The 16,862-nt window shown below is 39.2% G+C and overlaps 2 protein-coding genes across 17 annotated transcripts in view; both read left to right on the top strand.

Moving 5' to 3' along the window:
- LOC116062161 (solute carrier family 12 member 5-like) overlaps positions 1-6,974 on the top strand; it is a 45,305-nt gene extending 38,331 nt beyond the window's left edge. For 2 of the 4 annotated variants that reach the window (XM_036008318.1, XM_036008319.1), the window contains one exon: positions 294-531. In XM_036008318.1, coding sequence (XP_035864211.1) covers positions 294-385 — 92 coding nt within the window. In that variant the 3' untranslated portion in view covers positions 386-531. Of the gene's footprint in view, positions 1-293; positions 3,419-5,642 lie in introns of those variants that run through there. The other 2 variants (XM_031316755.2, XM_031316754.2) reach the window with 2 other exon arrangements.
- A 1,100-nt stretch (positions 6,975-8,074) lies between these two features.
- LOC116062210 (RNA-binding protein 39-like) lies at positions 8,075-16,258 on the top strand. Of its 13 annotated transcripts, none has more exons than XM_031316837.2 (17): positions 8,513-8,791; positions 10,212-10,269; positions 10,436-10,507; positions 11,837-11,886; positions 12,006-12,197; positions 13,036-13,089; positions 13,226-13,267; positions 13,378-13,495; positions 13,608-13,760; positions 13,959-14,096; positions 14,185-14,250; positions 14,334-14,538; positions 14,645-14,731; positions 14,812-14,908; positions 15,314-15,419; positions 15,584-15,662; positions 15,754-16,258. In XM_031316837.2, exons 2-17 carry the CDS (start codon positions 10,219-10,221, stop codon positions 15,852-15,854), a joined length of 1,611 nt encoding a protein of 536 aa, XP_031172697.1. In that variant the 5' UTR covers positions 8,513-8,791; positions 10,212-10,218; the 3' UTR covers positions 15,855-16,258. The 13 variants fall into 13 exon arrangements, with proteins under 13 accessions (XP_031172701.1, XP_031172702.1, XP_031172697.1 ...); XM_036008538.1 differs by lacking the exon at positions 8,513-8,791 and adding an exon at positions 11,368-11,518 and having other exon boundaries at positions 10,206-10,269; positions 10,436-10,511; XM_036008535.1 differs by lacking the exon at positions 8,513-8,791 and adding an exon at positions 11,368-11,518 and having other exon boundaries at positions 10,206-10,269; positions 10,436-11,002.
- Positions 16,259-16,862: the final 604 nt, after the last annotated feature.

The following is a 16,862-nucleotide window of genomic DNA, read 5'->3' as shown; positions in this document are numbered from 1 at the left end:
TGAGAGGTCACAAGATGATTAATCAGGCAGGAAGGCAGAAAAAACTTCTGCTACAAATATCTGTTTTCATTTTTGGGACTTTACTCTAATCTTTGCTGCTTTGGGATGATAATGATAGTTTCATTTTTTTTATTTCATTTTTGAATCTGCAAAGTAACAAGTAAAGCTGTAAAATAAATGTAGTGGAGTTAAGAGGTATACAGTCAAAGTAATGAATAAATGGTTTAACTCAACAGCTAAAACTTTTATGTCACGTAAGGAAACTACATTCCTTCACTGTGATTGTCTCTCAGACATGGAGTTCCTTGAGGTGCTCACTGAAGGTCTCAATCGGGTCCTCCTGGTGCGTGGAGGTGGACGTGAGGTCATCACCATCTACTCCTGAAGGGCTTTAAGGCCGTTTAATGCCACCTACACGGACTCAGACCTTTCTATATTGTTCCAGAAAATTCCTTCTACACCCTCCGTCTATTCATTCAACCTTTTAACCGTTAGACCACATGAAGAATTGTGCAACAGTCACTTCTCTGTGCTGATAACAGCAGATGAGTTTATGGTTTGTTCTGACAGTTTATTGCACAAGACTCTTAGCTTCACTTGTTCTCAGATAATGGAAGGTTTTCGTTCTTTTTTCTGATATTTAAGTCAACTTTTGGTCCTTTTGCTTTTGTTCTTGGTTATTTGTAAAAGAGGAATGTTTTTGTTTGTTTTTGCTTTTTATGTTATTTATTTATTTGTTGATGTTATTTATGTATTTAATAATCTAATCAAGTCTTTCTTTGTCCTGGCCTGTTTTTGTCTTTCATTGTACGGTTGGAAGCACACAAGTGTTAATAGAAGAGATGTAAGGATATTAATTGATAGTGTAAAAAGGGTTGGATAAGAACCTTCCTATGTTCATGCAATACATTCACATTATTAATTGTAGTATTAAAGCTATAGTGCGTAGTTTCTGGCACCCCCATGAGGAATTCTAAGTAATGACAACAACACTGTTGGCGCATCCACATGCCGTAAGCCTTCGATGATCGCACACCACCCCCACCCTTCCTCCACACAGTTGCTAGTAGCGTTTAACCGTCAAATCAAGGACACTGAGGTTTAAAAAACCTGATGGACTCTTCAGAAGAGGTAATTATCTTGTAATTTGTATGTTCTCTTTGTCTCTCCAAAGCTGAACGCTGCTGTTGTCCTTTCTCAGCGGTGATGTAAAACGCATCACTCAAGCTTCACTCAAGTTGCCAGTCGACACCATTTTGTAAACATAGCCATACTGAGAAATACAGAGAGAGTTTTGTGGAGCTGACAGTCTTAATTAGCTTTGTACTAATTTTGCAATGGCTTGAATGTAACAAACGTTCATTAATATAAAATAGTTGCGCACTAGCTTTAAAAAAACAGAGGTGGGAGCTGTGTGTACACTCACCACTAGTTTGCACTCATTTCAGTGCACTGAGCCTAACATTACACCATCTGTGAAAATGCAGTTCATGCTCCAGTCATGAACATCATGAAACCAACAGTATCACTGGCTCGTCCTTGTTATGGCAGGGATTTTAATCTCACTGCATAGAGCTTCAGAGAAATTTAAATCAAAAGTAAATTATTTGATGCAGATAATTATGATCCCAAGTTCTATTGTTTGAGTTCATTATCCTCACAGTGGGATCACATATATTGAATGGACTCAGTGGCATGCTGCAATACAAAGCCTTTCAGCTCAGCGACGGCCATTTTAAATACTGCACATTCACTAATCGTTTGATATGTATTACCTACCTCTGCAGTTATGTAGCCATGTTTCCCAGCATGCCCAGTGGAGCCCATAAATTGTCCTGTGGTAGATGTTGTGCTAGTTGATCAGGGTGCACTGGGATCTTTATATCTCTGTTGTTTTCATATTGAAATATTTGGAGTAAATTCCTCAAAAGGTAAAAGATAAAGTAGATTTTGGTATATGATTTTAAAAAAAAATCCTCTTCACAACTCTTTAATTAATAAACACTACTTCTTCCTGATTACTTACAAACAAATTGTGCCAAAATAAAATGTAAAAATGTTTTGATGCCAACTTTAGAATAAAGAAAGACAGTTTAAAAAATCTAAATCTAATATTAGTAGTGGAATTTGTGGCTGGGTTAGCTCAGTTGGTAGAGCAGGCGCACACGTATAGAGGTTTACTCCTCGACGCAGGGGCCGTGGGTTCGACTCCGACCTGTGGCCCTTTGCTGCATGTCATTCCCTTCTCTCTCCCCTTTCATGTCTTCATCTGTCCTGTGGAATTAAAGGCCTAAAATGCCCCAAAAAAAACTGGAATTTAAATGTAGATTTTTATCACATTTCAGACCATGCATCTCTACAAACTTTTGTAACATATAGTGTTAAGTGTTAAGGAGAATGTTTATGAATCTAGAAAAAAAACTAAAATTACCTGATTTATTATCAATTTACAACATAGGTTGTAAGATGTTCATTGATATACATCAATGATATGTCATACATTTTATCTCAGAGAAATTTTTTTTTTTAATGGTACAGAAAAAAAGGTTTAAAAACGTAAACGTAAATATACTGTATTTTATGCAATCTAAGTACATAGTAAATCAGTACTTTCCTTGTTTAGTTTTATTCTGATAGTGATATGAGAATACAATACCACTCTCAGCCAGAGCCAGGAGACTCTTAGCTTAGCTTAGCTTAGCTTAGCATAGTATAAAGACTGAAAACATCTAGTATGGCTTCCTCCAAAGTAACAAAATCCATTAGCATCTGTGGTGTTAAAACCAACGTGTTAAAATGATAATTAGCAGATAATCAGGAGCCGTGACTCTCTGGAGTCTTGGCTGGTTGCCTGGCAACTGCACACAACCTAGCTAGCTAGCTGTTTCCCTCTGTTTTCAGTCTTTATGCTAAGCTAAGCTAACTGGCTGCTAGACGTGAGAGAGGTAGATCATCTAACTCTTGGCAAGAAAGCGATTGTGTATTTCCCAAAATGTCTAACTACTTAAAATGCTCATTTGCTGCTATACTAATGCACGCCATTTGATAATGAGGAATAGTTTCGCCAAATGAAATATGTTAAAAGGAATCTCAGAAGGTCCATATTACAGTAAACTGTTTTAGCATCATTTATGCATTAAGTGGCAGTGGAATGGTGGCACAGTAAGTAGGCACTATGAGTCCTGGGTTTGATCCCCAATCCAGACCTCCCCTCCCCCCATAAAGACATGCATGATACCTCCTGCCATTGCCATAGGTACTGGCATTACAACTGGAGTTGGTCCCCGGTGCCGGACTATGGCTGCCCACTGCTCCTAATTAGTTACAATGGGTTAAATGCAGAAGATTACATTCCTCCTATTTGTAAATGTACTTGGCAATTAAAAGAAATATGTATTATAAGTTATATTATCCTGCAGAGTACCTCTCAGACCTTTCTGTTTTTGTGTGTGTATGAGTACGGTATGTTTAGTTTAGTATGTGTGTATAGTTTAGTATTTTTGGAAAATACACACAATCATGCACATGTGCTGTTTTGTCATAGATATTCACACTCAAAAATTGACTGATTCTGCAATAGTTGTGTGTGTGTGTGTGTGTGTGTGTGTGTGTGTGTGTGTGTGTGTGTGTGTGTGTGTGTGGATCTGATATTTGTTTGAGTGAGGACAACAGCAAGATAGAGTGAAGATGGGATATTTGTAAATACATGTGTGATTTTAGGCTTAGAGATAACACGTGTAATGTGTGTTAAATAATACAGGTTTTATAGATACAAAATAGGCAGTTTGTATTGTCTTTTAAAATGATAATCTTTGTTTTGTTTTATGTTTGCAACATGCAATTATGTATAAGTAATGGTTTGAAGAAACCATTTTATATGTCCACACAAAATGCAATAAATTAAAATAATTTCAATACAACAGAGACAGTTGTTTTTCGTCTTACAGTGTCTTACAGTGTAATTTTGCAAATGTCGACTGTGCATGCCTCCTATTTCTCAGCATCACTGATCTCAGTAGTCATGTTACACAGACACTACTTGGATTAAAGTGGCATCACACTTGACACCAAGTTTTTACCATGTGCACATTTATGTCTTCTTGCTCGGGCTGCATCTTAGCAAGAACAATTAATTTCCCTTTTAACTGTGCTACAGTGTTATGACAGGGATAAGACCACAGTCATTTATATGTGAAGGTAAGGATTTTTTTTTTCTGAAGGGAAAGATAACATGAGTTTACAGCGGCTCTGTGAGGTTGCTCTTTTGTAGGCCCAGCGGCACTTTGAGCTAAATGCTAACATCAGCATGTAAACATGCTCTCAGTTACAATGCCCAATGCCAACATGCTGACGTTTAACAGGTAACGTTTCCCATCTAGTTTAGCGTGACAAATCATGCTGAACTACACTGATTGTGACTGACTCCATAACTTAACAGACATTATGTCCCAATCATAGACTGCATAAAACAGGTCCTGACTCACCGAAGCTCACACTCACAGGTCAGCAATTTTTCTTTCACAATATTTCCAAATGGAAATCAGAACAAAGACAACACAGTTTTAATTAGAAATTCACATGGCAATATAAAATTATGTATCTGTATATCATGTATGGCTATCGTAAGAACTTTGTTAGAGGACACGTTTGTTGTAAATGCATTGATAAAAGTTTTTACTTTATATGATCGATTCTAATGATTGTGACCAGGGGCGCAGCGAGGGGGGCGGCTTTTTGGGCTCCTGCCCCAAATGTTTTCTCAAAAGTCCCGAATATTTTAGGGTTTTGAAATAACTTCAACCGTGTGTCATTTTCCCTTGGTCTCTCTGACTGGACCGGCAAATCAGTGGAGCAAAAGTTCTATTACTCGAGATTTATCGGCATTGTAATCTGACTACATTGAACTCTACTAAAAATAGGTTTCAACATTTGTAATGCTGTTTACATCAAATTCCAACCTACGTTATGTAACTTAAAAATAGTAAGATCAGACAATTTTTGTCTCTTTTTAGGTGGCAGTAGTGAAAACAAGTCATTCTCAATATTTGTTGCGTTTTGGTTTCAGAATGATGAAGACAGCTGGAGAACAATTGGATACAAAATAGGATGTAGGCTCTACAGGAGGATTATTTTCTTTGGCAACTATCATGTTTTTCCCACAAAACACACACACACACACACACACACACACACACACACACACACACACACACACACACATACTAGGTTTAGGCTGAGCCCCGAATGTTTCCAATGTCATGCTCCGCCCTTGATTCTGACATCAGGTGCTTATACACTTTATAAGGTGGGCTATTGTGAATGTGTAGATGCAAAGTCATGCTGTATTGTGTGTCTTATTACAATGATCAAAGTCCACGCAGCAGTGTTTCTCTGTGAGGGTATTATTGCTTGTGTACGTTGAAGAGAGAGCAGGAGTTGACCAATGTCTTTGACCTGTCTTATCTTAACAGAGATAATATAGGCTGTAACTGTCATTTGCCCAAAGAGCTGTCAGGATGAAGACAAAGTCAGCCAGTCTCCGAGTGAGGTTCCCTGTGTTTCTGTTTGTCACACAGGTGATTATTGTTGCCTTGTATGCTGCCTTTGTCACCTATGATGAGCATGCAGATGCCAGATTTCAGACCAACAGGACTAATCCCATAGACAATACAGTGTATAGGTACTACCCTGTTTTTACAGACATACAGTTCATGATATTCATCGGCTTTGGTTGCCTGCTGGCATTTTTTCGTTTCTATGGCTTTGGGGGGATGGTTTTTAACTTCCTCACGGCTACTTTTGCCATCCAGTGGGCCATTCTGGTGCAGGGATACTTCCAGTTCAGCCATGAGGGTAAGATCCACCTCGGATTGATCAACCTCATAAATGCAGAGTTTGCCTGTGCTGTGGTTCTGATATCTTTCGGGGCAGTGCTGGGGAAGACAAGCCCGTTGCAGTTGCTGGTGATGGCTCTGCTGGAAGTGCCAGTGTTTGTAGTCACAGAATGGGCTGTGCTCAAGTACCTGAAGATCAACGATGCAGGAGGCTCCATTCTTATTCACCTATTTGCCTGTTATTTTGGCTTGGGGGTCACTTTTGTACTGTACAGGCCTTGTCTAAATGAAGGCCATGCAAAGGAGACAACCAGCTACCACTCTGACATCCTGTCTGTGATGGGGACCTTGTTCCTCTGGGTGTTTTGGCCCTCCTTCAACTCAGCATTGACCCTGAAAGGAGACGACCAGCATAGAGCCATCCTCCACACCTTTCTCGGTCTCAGTGCCTCCACACTCACAGCCTTCGCTCTCTCTGCCATGCTGAACAAAAATGGTAAGATCACTATGGCCGATGTCCAGAATGTGACCCTGGCTGGAGGCGTGACAGTCGGGGCATCTGTGGATATGATGATATCGCCTGCAGCTGCATACGCTCTGGGTGTAATAGGTTGCACTGCATGCATGCTGGGCTACAAGTATTTGAGCCCCTTCCTGGCGCGGCGTTTCAGGATCCAGGATCAGTGCGGAATACATAATTTGCACGGTCTAACAGGACTTATATCCTGTGCTGCAGGGATATGTGCTATACTGATGGCTAATGAGGAGATTTATGGCCCCAGTTTGTATGAGATCTTTACGCACAGAGCACCAGTGGAGGGAGATCCTAAGCTGCAAGAGCTCCAGATGTTGATTCCCGGTTTACAGCCGGGGTTGGGGAGGACTGCCCGGGAACAAGCTCTCTTCCAGGTTGCAGCGGTTTTTTCCACCATAGGAGTGTCAGCACTGGGAGGCATCCTCACAGGCTTTGTCTTGAAGCTGCCGTACCTTGCACCACCGTCCGATGATTTCTGTTTTGACGATGAGCTGTTTTTTGATGTTCCTCCGGACTATGATTCACCACTTAAATTCAATAATACAATTACATCAGAGGATCCTGCTGTTTGACTTGCAGCCAAGTGTGATGAATGCATTTGATTGAGGAAGAAAATTTAAATAAGCAAATATTTGTCTTTGTAAGTAATGGACTTTACAATCATTAACAGTGTGAAACATTAACTATTAATTCAATGTTTATATTCATTACATTGTAAATGATCGTACATGATAATAAAAACACAATGCCAGTGCAGTGGCACTGTCCAGCAATGGTGTTATTTATTGTCCTACATGCAAACATAAAAGGAAATTGCATGTTATGGCTCTCTTGGCCAATTCGTCATACGTTTTTGATGTGAATTACACATTTTACACACATTTTAAGCTGTGTGCAAGCTCCATATGATGGCAGGACATAAAAGATGGGAGACCATTGACATTTATGTTTACTCATCGCTAGATGGCGACACAAAGCCGTGAAACAAACTAACGTGCCGTTCTCTTAATACAGCCATGTCCAGGAGGAACAAGAGAAGGGTTGGTTGTTTTTGCTTTTAAATAATACATCCATGGATGGCATTCAGAGGTTGTTAGCTAACGGCCATGCAGAGTGCGCTAAAGCAAACGCTTAAATAGGCTATCAAAATCTTATCACAAGCTATCATATTAAAATCATAGATTGCATTGACTTTATGCGTTCAGCAGCAAGGAAATGATTAGGCTACGGTGAGGCTATTTAACTTTCTATATACGGATATTGCAAAACTGTGTAATAACAAACAACAATAGACATAGGCTATGCCAAGAGGTAATGGGCAAATAAATTGTACAATGAAAAAGAAAGGATTCAGCTGTTGAGACAATTAGGCTATACAATTTACATAATTTAAGAGTCTTTAAGGCTTTGGGGTTTGTAGAGTGCTGAATAGTTGGCATGTGTTGTTGCATTTCATTTATAAAAAAAAAAAAAAAGATTTGTTACACTGTTATACACATTGTGTAACAAGCTAATTATTCAAAATTATATTATCAATAAAAAAATAAAATAAAAAAAAATAAATAAAATATATATATATATATTGCATAGCTGGGTGAAAAGTCGTATTTTAGTTGATATTTATAAATGTAGCTTCCAGACCAACAAAGCAAAAAATCAGCAGGTTTATGCTGCATTGCATCAGGTAATGTAACAGGTAGGAAGGAGCGTTCTGGCCGGTACAGAGCACGCAAGAGCCCAGTGTATGTGACCTTTTATACTTAATGACATATACACTGTGTCCACTTTATTAGCTACGTACACCTGTGTATGTAACAGAATACGAAGATAAAAAATATTCTTTTTAATTAAAGGTAGTGGCAAACAGAAAGTCAAGATTTGAAGTTTACTAGGAGTTGGCATAGATATGTAGCCTACCCTGATGAAATTGAGCGCTGCTTCTCAATGTAATGTTGACCTATTGAGATGTATAGGGACTAGTGGGTCAAATAAAGTACTTCAATATATGGCAATGTACTGTGGAGTTTGCGTGTGGGTGTGGAGAGAAAGACACAAGACCTCAGTTTCAGAAAATAGGTTGTAATAATAAGAGGCGACACTCGGGTCGAGGAAGAGAGCTGTGAAGTGCTGCTTTGCTCCAGTAGGTGGCGGTAAGGCAACACCAGATATTGGCGCTGCCGTTAAAGCTCAAAGTAGCGGAAGAAGAAGAAGACGAAGAAGAAGGAAGGCGAGCATTTTGATACCAGGCCACGACCTGCCACGGATAGTCGCTAACATAAAAAAGGTTACATAACTTCGAAAATTTTGATTTCATCTTAGCTTTGTGTGATCTTCCAAGAGGGAGGCGTCGAGACGAATCTCTTCATCAACAAATTAACCGTGATATTTTGACTTTGGCACATCACTTCATCAATTTCAAACGGTAACGTCAATGTTTGCTAATTAGCGTTAAGCTAGCTTGCTGCCGCGGAAATGCTGTTAGCCATTTTGGCAGTTAACTTAGCGCTTTTTTTTAAACGTAAACATTACTTTGACTACTGTAAACATCTAGGAGCAGTGAGGAGTTTTGCTGACAAAATGTACATGTTTATTGATATTCATATTAGCAGTCTAGTCAAACGCAGCGGTACATTAATAACAAGGGTCATTGTTGAAACGACGGAGATGTGGCGTTAGCTTCCCCAGGTGGCTAATTTACCGTTAGCTTCGTGTTGAGTGCAACGTGTGTTTATCCTTTATGTTAACGTTACTTCTAATGCTAAACATATGCTCAAGCTTGATTGAATCTGTGACTTTAAGAGTGGTATAGTTTGGTAAATCTGAATATGTGCATTTAGCTAAATCGATAAAAGTCCAAGATTATATTTGTGATATTGAGAGATATCTTTAGGAAGTTGGAGCAAATCCGTCTCGTATCGTTGCATCTAGCTAACGTTAACTAACTTGGTCAAACTGTTACATGCATATAGTTCACCAAAACAGTCATTGTTTGTCTTTGACTTCTGACTACTCCTTATATTAGGTGAAGTGAGAACTGTAACATGCAACGTTAACGTCACATTTCAGCGTACGGATGTGTTCACACTAGATCAGTCGGCCCGGGGATTCGTCGCAGGGTTGTGTGGCGGTTGGAGTGTCACCAAATGGCCTATTTGTGACGTCCTGTGACTTCATATTTCACAATATTGTTTTTCAAATCGTTTAGAGATCTCGACATTCCGACCACACTTGAATGCAGCTTCATTTCACGGAGAAAGAAAAGGGACGGAGGGTCTGTGGTTTGTTGTTGCAGGAAACAGTCAGCTGTTACACAGACTACTGTTTCGTTTTTTACTCTCATGGTGTTTTTTTTTAAGATTATTTTTGGGGCTTTTCCCTTTTTAATCGGCAGTGACAGTGGGTAGACAGGAAAGGGGGAGAGAGAGAGGGGATGACACGCAGCAAAGGGCCGCAGGTCGGATTCGAACCGGGCCGCTGCAAAGGACTCTAGGACCTACATGGGGCGCACGCTCGTACTGGGTGAGCTAGAGGTCGCCCCATTCTCATGGTGCTTTAAAACTTTCTTGTGGTAACGATAGAGGCATTGAGGACTGACCAGTCTGATCGCCAGTTTCAAATTGTCGCCCACCAACACAGCCTTAGCGCTCTACCCTCATTCAAAATGAATGGGAAGACTTGCGTTTTTGCCAGATTGTATTTGAACGCAGCCAGAATCCTTAACCAGTCTTTTCAAACTTTTACTTGTGTACAACTGCATTACAAGGGAAGAAAATGTATGGCCAACTAACTTTAAAACATGTTTCTTGTTTGTAAAGGTAATCATTGTTGTGTCTCTTTCAAAGGATCATCATGGCTGATGATTTTGACGTTGAGGCCATGCTGGAGGCTCCATTCAGAAAGGTGGGTTGCAGATTACAGAGATGAGGCCTGTTTCACTGTTATGATTTACTCTGGAGTCCTTTTTATATTTGCTACTGTGACAAAGTTTACTTGAATGTTGGTGTGATTGAGTATTTAAAACACAATACAGAATTATAAATAAATCCACATCTATCTCTCTTTATAGACTTCCCTAATGATATCTCACCTCTACTCCCATGAATTCATCTTTGATTCCACTGTGAACTGTGAAAAAAAGGAAGGTAGTTATTGTGCATATACTGATGTACTGTGGTTCACTTTAGGACTAAAAGAGATTCAACCTAGAACATCCAATCCCTATTCGGTTGCAACAAGGTGAATGCCAATGGTTGATAAGCCCATCTTTACCTGTCCAGCATAGGAGGCAGTATTCAGATTTACAATCTGCATGCCATCACTGTTTCAGAACGTGCAGTCCTATATAGTCAGTTTTAAACTCCAGTTCTGAAATGGAAAACAAATGTTTTACACTGTGGCTTGGATAAAAATGTATCACTCTGTCACCCCAAATTGCTCATTAGTTAGAATAGTGTATGACGTTGTCCCCAAATTAATAAGGGATACTGAATTGTGTTTGTATAAATTTATAACTGTTTTAAAACCAATAGTTGTAGTTTGACAACAGTATGCTTGAAAATGCAGATATTGCAGATTGTGGACCTTCATTGTGCGAACACATGAGCCATATCATGATTTTATGGCAAAAATACAGGTGAATTATTGTAATGTATATTTATTTGTCTTGCTGGTAAATATGAATACTGCCTCTTTGCCATAGTCAACTGTAATGTGAATCAGCATCTTGATTTTGCATGCTACACGATACCACAGATATTGATATATTACTAGAATGACTGTAAAATAGACCCTTCTATCTAGCATCATTGTATTATAGTTATTTTCAGTAGTTAATAATTCCTTAAGTCAAAAGGTTGGAAATATTACTATAGATAATGGCAGTGTAACACGTGGCTGAATTGATGGATTTATTTATTTTCTTTTCTTTTTTTTTTTTTTCTTTTTTTTTTTTTTTGGGCGTCAATATTACTAAGAAGTGTGAATCCCTGTTTGCTTCAGGGCAAGATGTGTGACAGAGGTGGCATCGAGCTCTTACAGTCCAAGAACGAAAATGGGTGAAGATCACTGGACTGACACCAACCACACAGGATCTCTTTTAGTGGCCGTGGGCCATGCGTGGTCACATGATTAGGCACAAATAGTGGCATTGGTACGACCTATAAGAAGGGGAATGGAGATGATCTGACTTGTGTCAAAGCTTCCTGAACTCAGCTAATATGTTGGACACTCTCCCTTTGCTTTGTTGCATAAGTACTGAGCAGCCTTGTAAAAAAACAGGAGTGGGATGGGAAGCTATTGGGGTGGTGGAAGGACACTGTCCAGACATGACAGTAGGAAGTATTGAAGTATTACTATTAATTTAATATATATTCTGCATTTTCTCTTGTCCCACCCCATCCCCTTTACCTTGACGACTTGAAATGTTTCATCTACGTCCTCATGATGTTCTTCTATCAACCTTGCTTAGGATGAGATCAAGTCCTCTCATGCAAATGGACATGACGACCAGAACAAAAAGTAAGTTTAGGTGTATTAAATGGCATAACAGCTTTGTGGTTCTGGACTACGTAAAGTTCATTCATTTAATTAAATGTGTTCACTTTGCACGACGAGATCAATGTTGTAACATGTTTCAGGAAAAAGAGGAGCCGAAGCAAGAGCCGAAGCCCAGGCTCTAGGAGGAGAAGAAGCAGAAGCAAAGACAAAAAGAAGGGTAAGAAGAGGAGCAAGAGCAGAGAAAGAAAACGAAGCCGCAGCAGAGAGCGCCATCGCAGCAACTCCCGAAGCAAGGAGCGCTCTGGCCGGTACAGAGCACGCAAGAGCCCAGTGTATGTGACCTTTTATACTTAATGACATATACACTGTGTCCACTTTATTAGGTACACCTGTGCAATCCAATGCAACAGTCCGGCTGTAACATCTATCTTTATAAAGCTTATAGTATGCTGTTTTTTGGAAATTGTCAAATGTGTAAATTCAATTATTGAGGTAAAGGTGGTGTTGTACTGGACTACATTATAGAAGTGTATCTAATGGTTTTGTCCTCCCCTTACATGAAGGTGTCAAAATATTAGAAATGCCTCCCAATATAATGCAGTCCAGTGCAAAATCACCACTATGACCTCATTGGTAAAACGTATCATTTAATTAACACCTCAATGACTTAACTTGATCTTAACCCTTTTTCACAGCAGACATTTTGATTCGTCATAGTGGGAGAAGCACACCATTGACGATGGTTCTATTCAAGTGTTGGAATGAGTCATGACGGTGTGAGAACAAGCCAATATGCTTAATACCAATATTCTGAAATGGAAGCAACTTAATGGAATTTAGCCGTTATTAATTGTATCATTTACACTTGTGTGTTTCCTACTGCGACGTGTGAAAATGTCTTCTGTTAAAGTTGCCTCTGTAGGAGAACCAGAGGCATTTGTGATGCTGGAGCAGGAAGTTACTTTATTGCTAGTTTTTGCAGTAAAAGTACTGCAGTAGATGTCAGTGTTAGCAATACAAATGTTAAACTTCAAAGTTTAAATGCCCTCTGTATGTAAATGGCCAAAACAGGACCCTGTATCTTTTCTCATACAAACCGTGCGTCCAAACATTAATTTTTCAGCTTTATTTAAAAATTTTAAATAATTATTCTCCTTTTTTATATTTTAGGCGGAAACGTTCCAAAAGTCGGAGCCCCTTGAAAAAAGAGAAGAGTCCCATCAGGTGAGTTGAATCTTAACATAACTGCTTTTTCTGAGGGTACATTACCTGATTTTGTTATAGCACCTTGAAATCAGTGATTTTCTTCAAACTCACTGAGGTTTTTAACAGATCTTTGAAAATGTGTTTTTTATTCAAGAAATTTTGAGGATGCTATCGGGCCGTATAACAAAATCAGGGAGTATGTCTATGATTTACCTTCTTAGTGTTGATAATTTCACCCATTATTCATTAAATAGTTTGTTTCCAGAGGCCTTCTTTTTCAATTTTTGTTTTTTTCCTCTTTTTAAGGCAACCAATTGACAATTTAACACCAGAGGAGAGGGATGCCCGCACAGTTTTCTGTATGCAGCTCGCTGCAAGAATCAGAGCTCGAGACCTGGAAGATTTCTTCTCAGCTGTTGGAAAAGTCAGTGATTTTCAAGTTGTTTTTTTCCCTGCGTACAATCCAGCAAGTCTGTGTGTGTATATATATATAATCTATAATATATCTCTTAAATTGTCACTGTTATTCTCTGTAGGTAAGAGATGTGAGAATGATCTCAGACAGAAACTCCAGGAGATCAAAGGGCATCGCTTACATAGAGTTTGTGGAGTCTTCTTCTGTACCACTAGCTATTGGATTGACTGGCCAGAGGCTTTTAGGAGTGCCCATCATCGTCCAGGCCTCTCAGGTGGGTTAATCTAAATATAGACCGACTGGATTATTTCTACATGATGTAACAGAACATATAAATGTCCAATAACAATTGTTTTTAAATAGAAACTTGTTAACCCTAGATTACATTGGCATTTGGACAAATTGGGTATTTGTACATTGATATATGAATTAACTTGATTACATTACTTTTCTACAATACATGTAATTACAGGCAGAAAAAAATAGAGCTGCAGCTGCTGCCAACAATCTACAGAAGGGCAGTTCAGGTCCAATGAGGCTGTACGTGGGCTCCCTGCACTTCAACATTACTGAAGAAATGCTTCGAGGGATCTTTGAGCCTTTTGGAAAGGTCAGGAACACATTTCACATGTACAAATTATCATTTTGACTTGTTTGTAGATGCATTCATGACAATCCTGGTGTTTTTGTTTCCAAAGATTGAGGGAATCCAGCTAATGATGGACAGTGAGACTGGACGATCCAAAGGATATGGCTTCATATCTGTAATTAAAGCATCTTTATTTCTTTGTCTTCTAAGTGCTTTAGTGTTTGCAGCTAGTTTGATTCTAACTTCCCTTTTTTAAAGTTTGCAGATGCAGAATGTGCAAAAAAGGCCTTGGAGCAGCTCAATGGCTTTGAGCTGGCCGGACGTCCGATGAAGGTGGGGCATGTTACAGAGCGCTCGGACTCATCGACAGCCAGCTCATTCCTGGACAACGACGAACTTGAGAGGACTGGTATCGACCTGGGAACCACAGGGCGTCTACAGCTTATGGCTCGACTAGCAGAAGGTTCGTAATATCTGGCATTGTTGTATCGACAAATCTGTCGCTTTCATGAAGCAATCATTAGATTTAGTTTCCTAAATTAACATTTAATTTCTTTATTTCTCCACAGGAACTGGTCTGAAAATCCCTCCTGCTGCTCAGCAGGCTCTACAGATGACTGGGTCCATACCCTTTGGAAACATTTCTGCTCCAACATGTGAGGGCCTAGATAATAGAAAACCGTTTGTATTTGTTTATTGGAAAACTCAGTGACAAATAATTATTCATTTGTTTCAGCTGTTCCAACTCCAGCGCCAAGCCAAGCCTTGAACCTCCCTTCACAGCCGTTGGCCACACACTGCCTTCAGCTGTCCAATCTGTTCAACCCACAATCGTAAGGACATTATCATTTCCATAAGTTAATTTGTTTGTCTTAAAACATTCAGAAGCCCAAATTTATGGGGCAGCCTGGTAGAGTGCGCCCCTGGGTTTGAATCTGACTGGAGGCCCTTTGCTGCATGTAATCCCCTTCTTTCACCAGTATCGTCTCTCTTCAGGTGTTCTAAATGAAGGAAAAACCCTAAAAAATCTTTAAGAAGCCCAAATGTATATTGAAAGAGCCCTTGGTCTAATGTTCCTCCTGCAGCTTCACCTAAACTTCATTAGTCATTCTTACACAAAATGAGGATTTTGTTCCCAGCATTGACAAGATGAATACAACCCACCAATGACTTTCAACGTACATACAGGCCAGTCAGTAAAGTGAAATTATCCTTTTTAAAATCTTGTTTTGTTTCAGGGAAAACGATCCCAGCTGGGCTGTCGAGATCCAAGATGATGTTATTGAAGAGTGCAACAAACATGGAGGAATTGTTCACATTTATGTTGATAAGAACTCTGCTCAAGTAAGTTCACCCAAATAACAAATTCCACCTATCCCAAGTGGATCGAAGGGCAGAAAGTGTCCATGTTCCAGTTGATCCACAGATCTCACTGGATTAAATGGTTTGATAGCAACACTGGATCCCAAGTGACATATTTTGTAATCTTTTTTTCTTCTTTCACATAGGGTAATGTGTATGTGAAGTGTCCCTCAATACCAGCAGCGATGGCAACTGTAAATGCACTTCATGGACGCTGGTTTGCAGGTATGTGAAGATGCCATTTGGTTTTGAATCTTAATATAACAAACAATGGCAAGTTTTCCAGGATTTTACATTTTCTTGTTCTCTCTTCTAGGCAAAATGATAACGGCTGCCTACGTTCCCTTACCAACCTACCACAACCTTTTCCCTGATTCTGTAACGGCGAAGCAGCTCCTAATGCCGGCACGCCGATAGTCTGACACTCATGAAAGTCAGTGTAAATACATTGTTTGCAGTCATTGAAACGGGACACATTGACATTAGTTGGCTGTGTGTAATAAAAGTTGCCTCAAGTTCATGTGTTCACCATTGAAAATTAGGCAGGTTTTTTGAGTTGCTTTTCAAATCTTTTTGGGTTTGTGTTGTAAACTACAGGTATATTGGTCTGTATGTTTTTAAATATTCCTGTCTTTCTGCTTGTTTAAATCAAACCGTTTTAGATTTAAAATAAATTGCAAAGAGTTACAAAACTGTTGGGTTAATAGGCCTTAAATGCCAAAAGTATATCAATGTCAACAATAATCCTTTGTAACTTTTTACAGCCATAATTTCATTTTTTGTATGAAGGCTCCCAATAAACTTTGGCAAATTTGACATTCCTTCAGTCTATTTTTTCATCCCAGGTTCAATTTTTAAAATCTTTATGACAGCATTGTTTCTCTATTTTTAGTCACTTTAATTTTATTTCTTCAGCAATTTGGGTTTAGTGTTGAGCCTCTGCTGATGGGCTCAGTTCTTAATCTGAAAATGGTACATTCCAAGGTTTTGTTCTGATTTCTTGTAAACATTAATGGTCTCTATAAATGTACTCGAGTCAAGACAATCTTAAGAAATTTTGTGACAAATCCTGATAGCCATGAAAGGACATTGTTCCTTTTACCAATAAAATGTTGAATTCACGCCAAAAACAAAACTACACCCGTCCTCAATTTAATAGTCTTACTTTGTCTGGTACAGTATGACCTGTAGCTAATAGTGGCTTGTAGCTGTGCATTGCATTATACGGTAAATCAGACACATTTGCAAAACCAACCAGTCATAATCCTTGTAATCTACACACACACACACTTACCTACCTACCTACCTACGGGAAGTAATGAGCCCATTACAATTCACATGGTGATGCATAGAAGACCCTCACTAGATAACTAACTTGGACAAGCAACACAAAGGTGAGATTTTTGCTTTATCGGAAGGGTTTTC

The sequence above is a fragment of the Sander lucioperca genome, chromosome 12, assembly GCF_008315115.2.
Source record: "Sander lucioperca isolate FBNREF2018 chromosome 12, SLUC_FBN_1.2, whole genome shotgun sequence".
Classification (NCBI taxonomy): domain Eukaryota; kingdom Metazoa; phylum Chordata; class Actinopteri; order Perciformes; family Percidae; genus Sander; species Sander lucioperca.
This window is presented reverse-complemented; position numbering and strand designations above follow the sequence as displayed.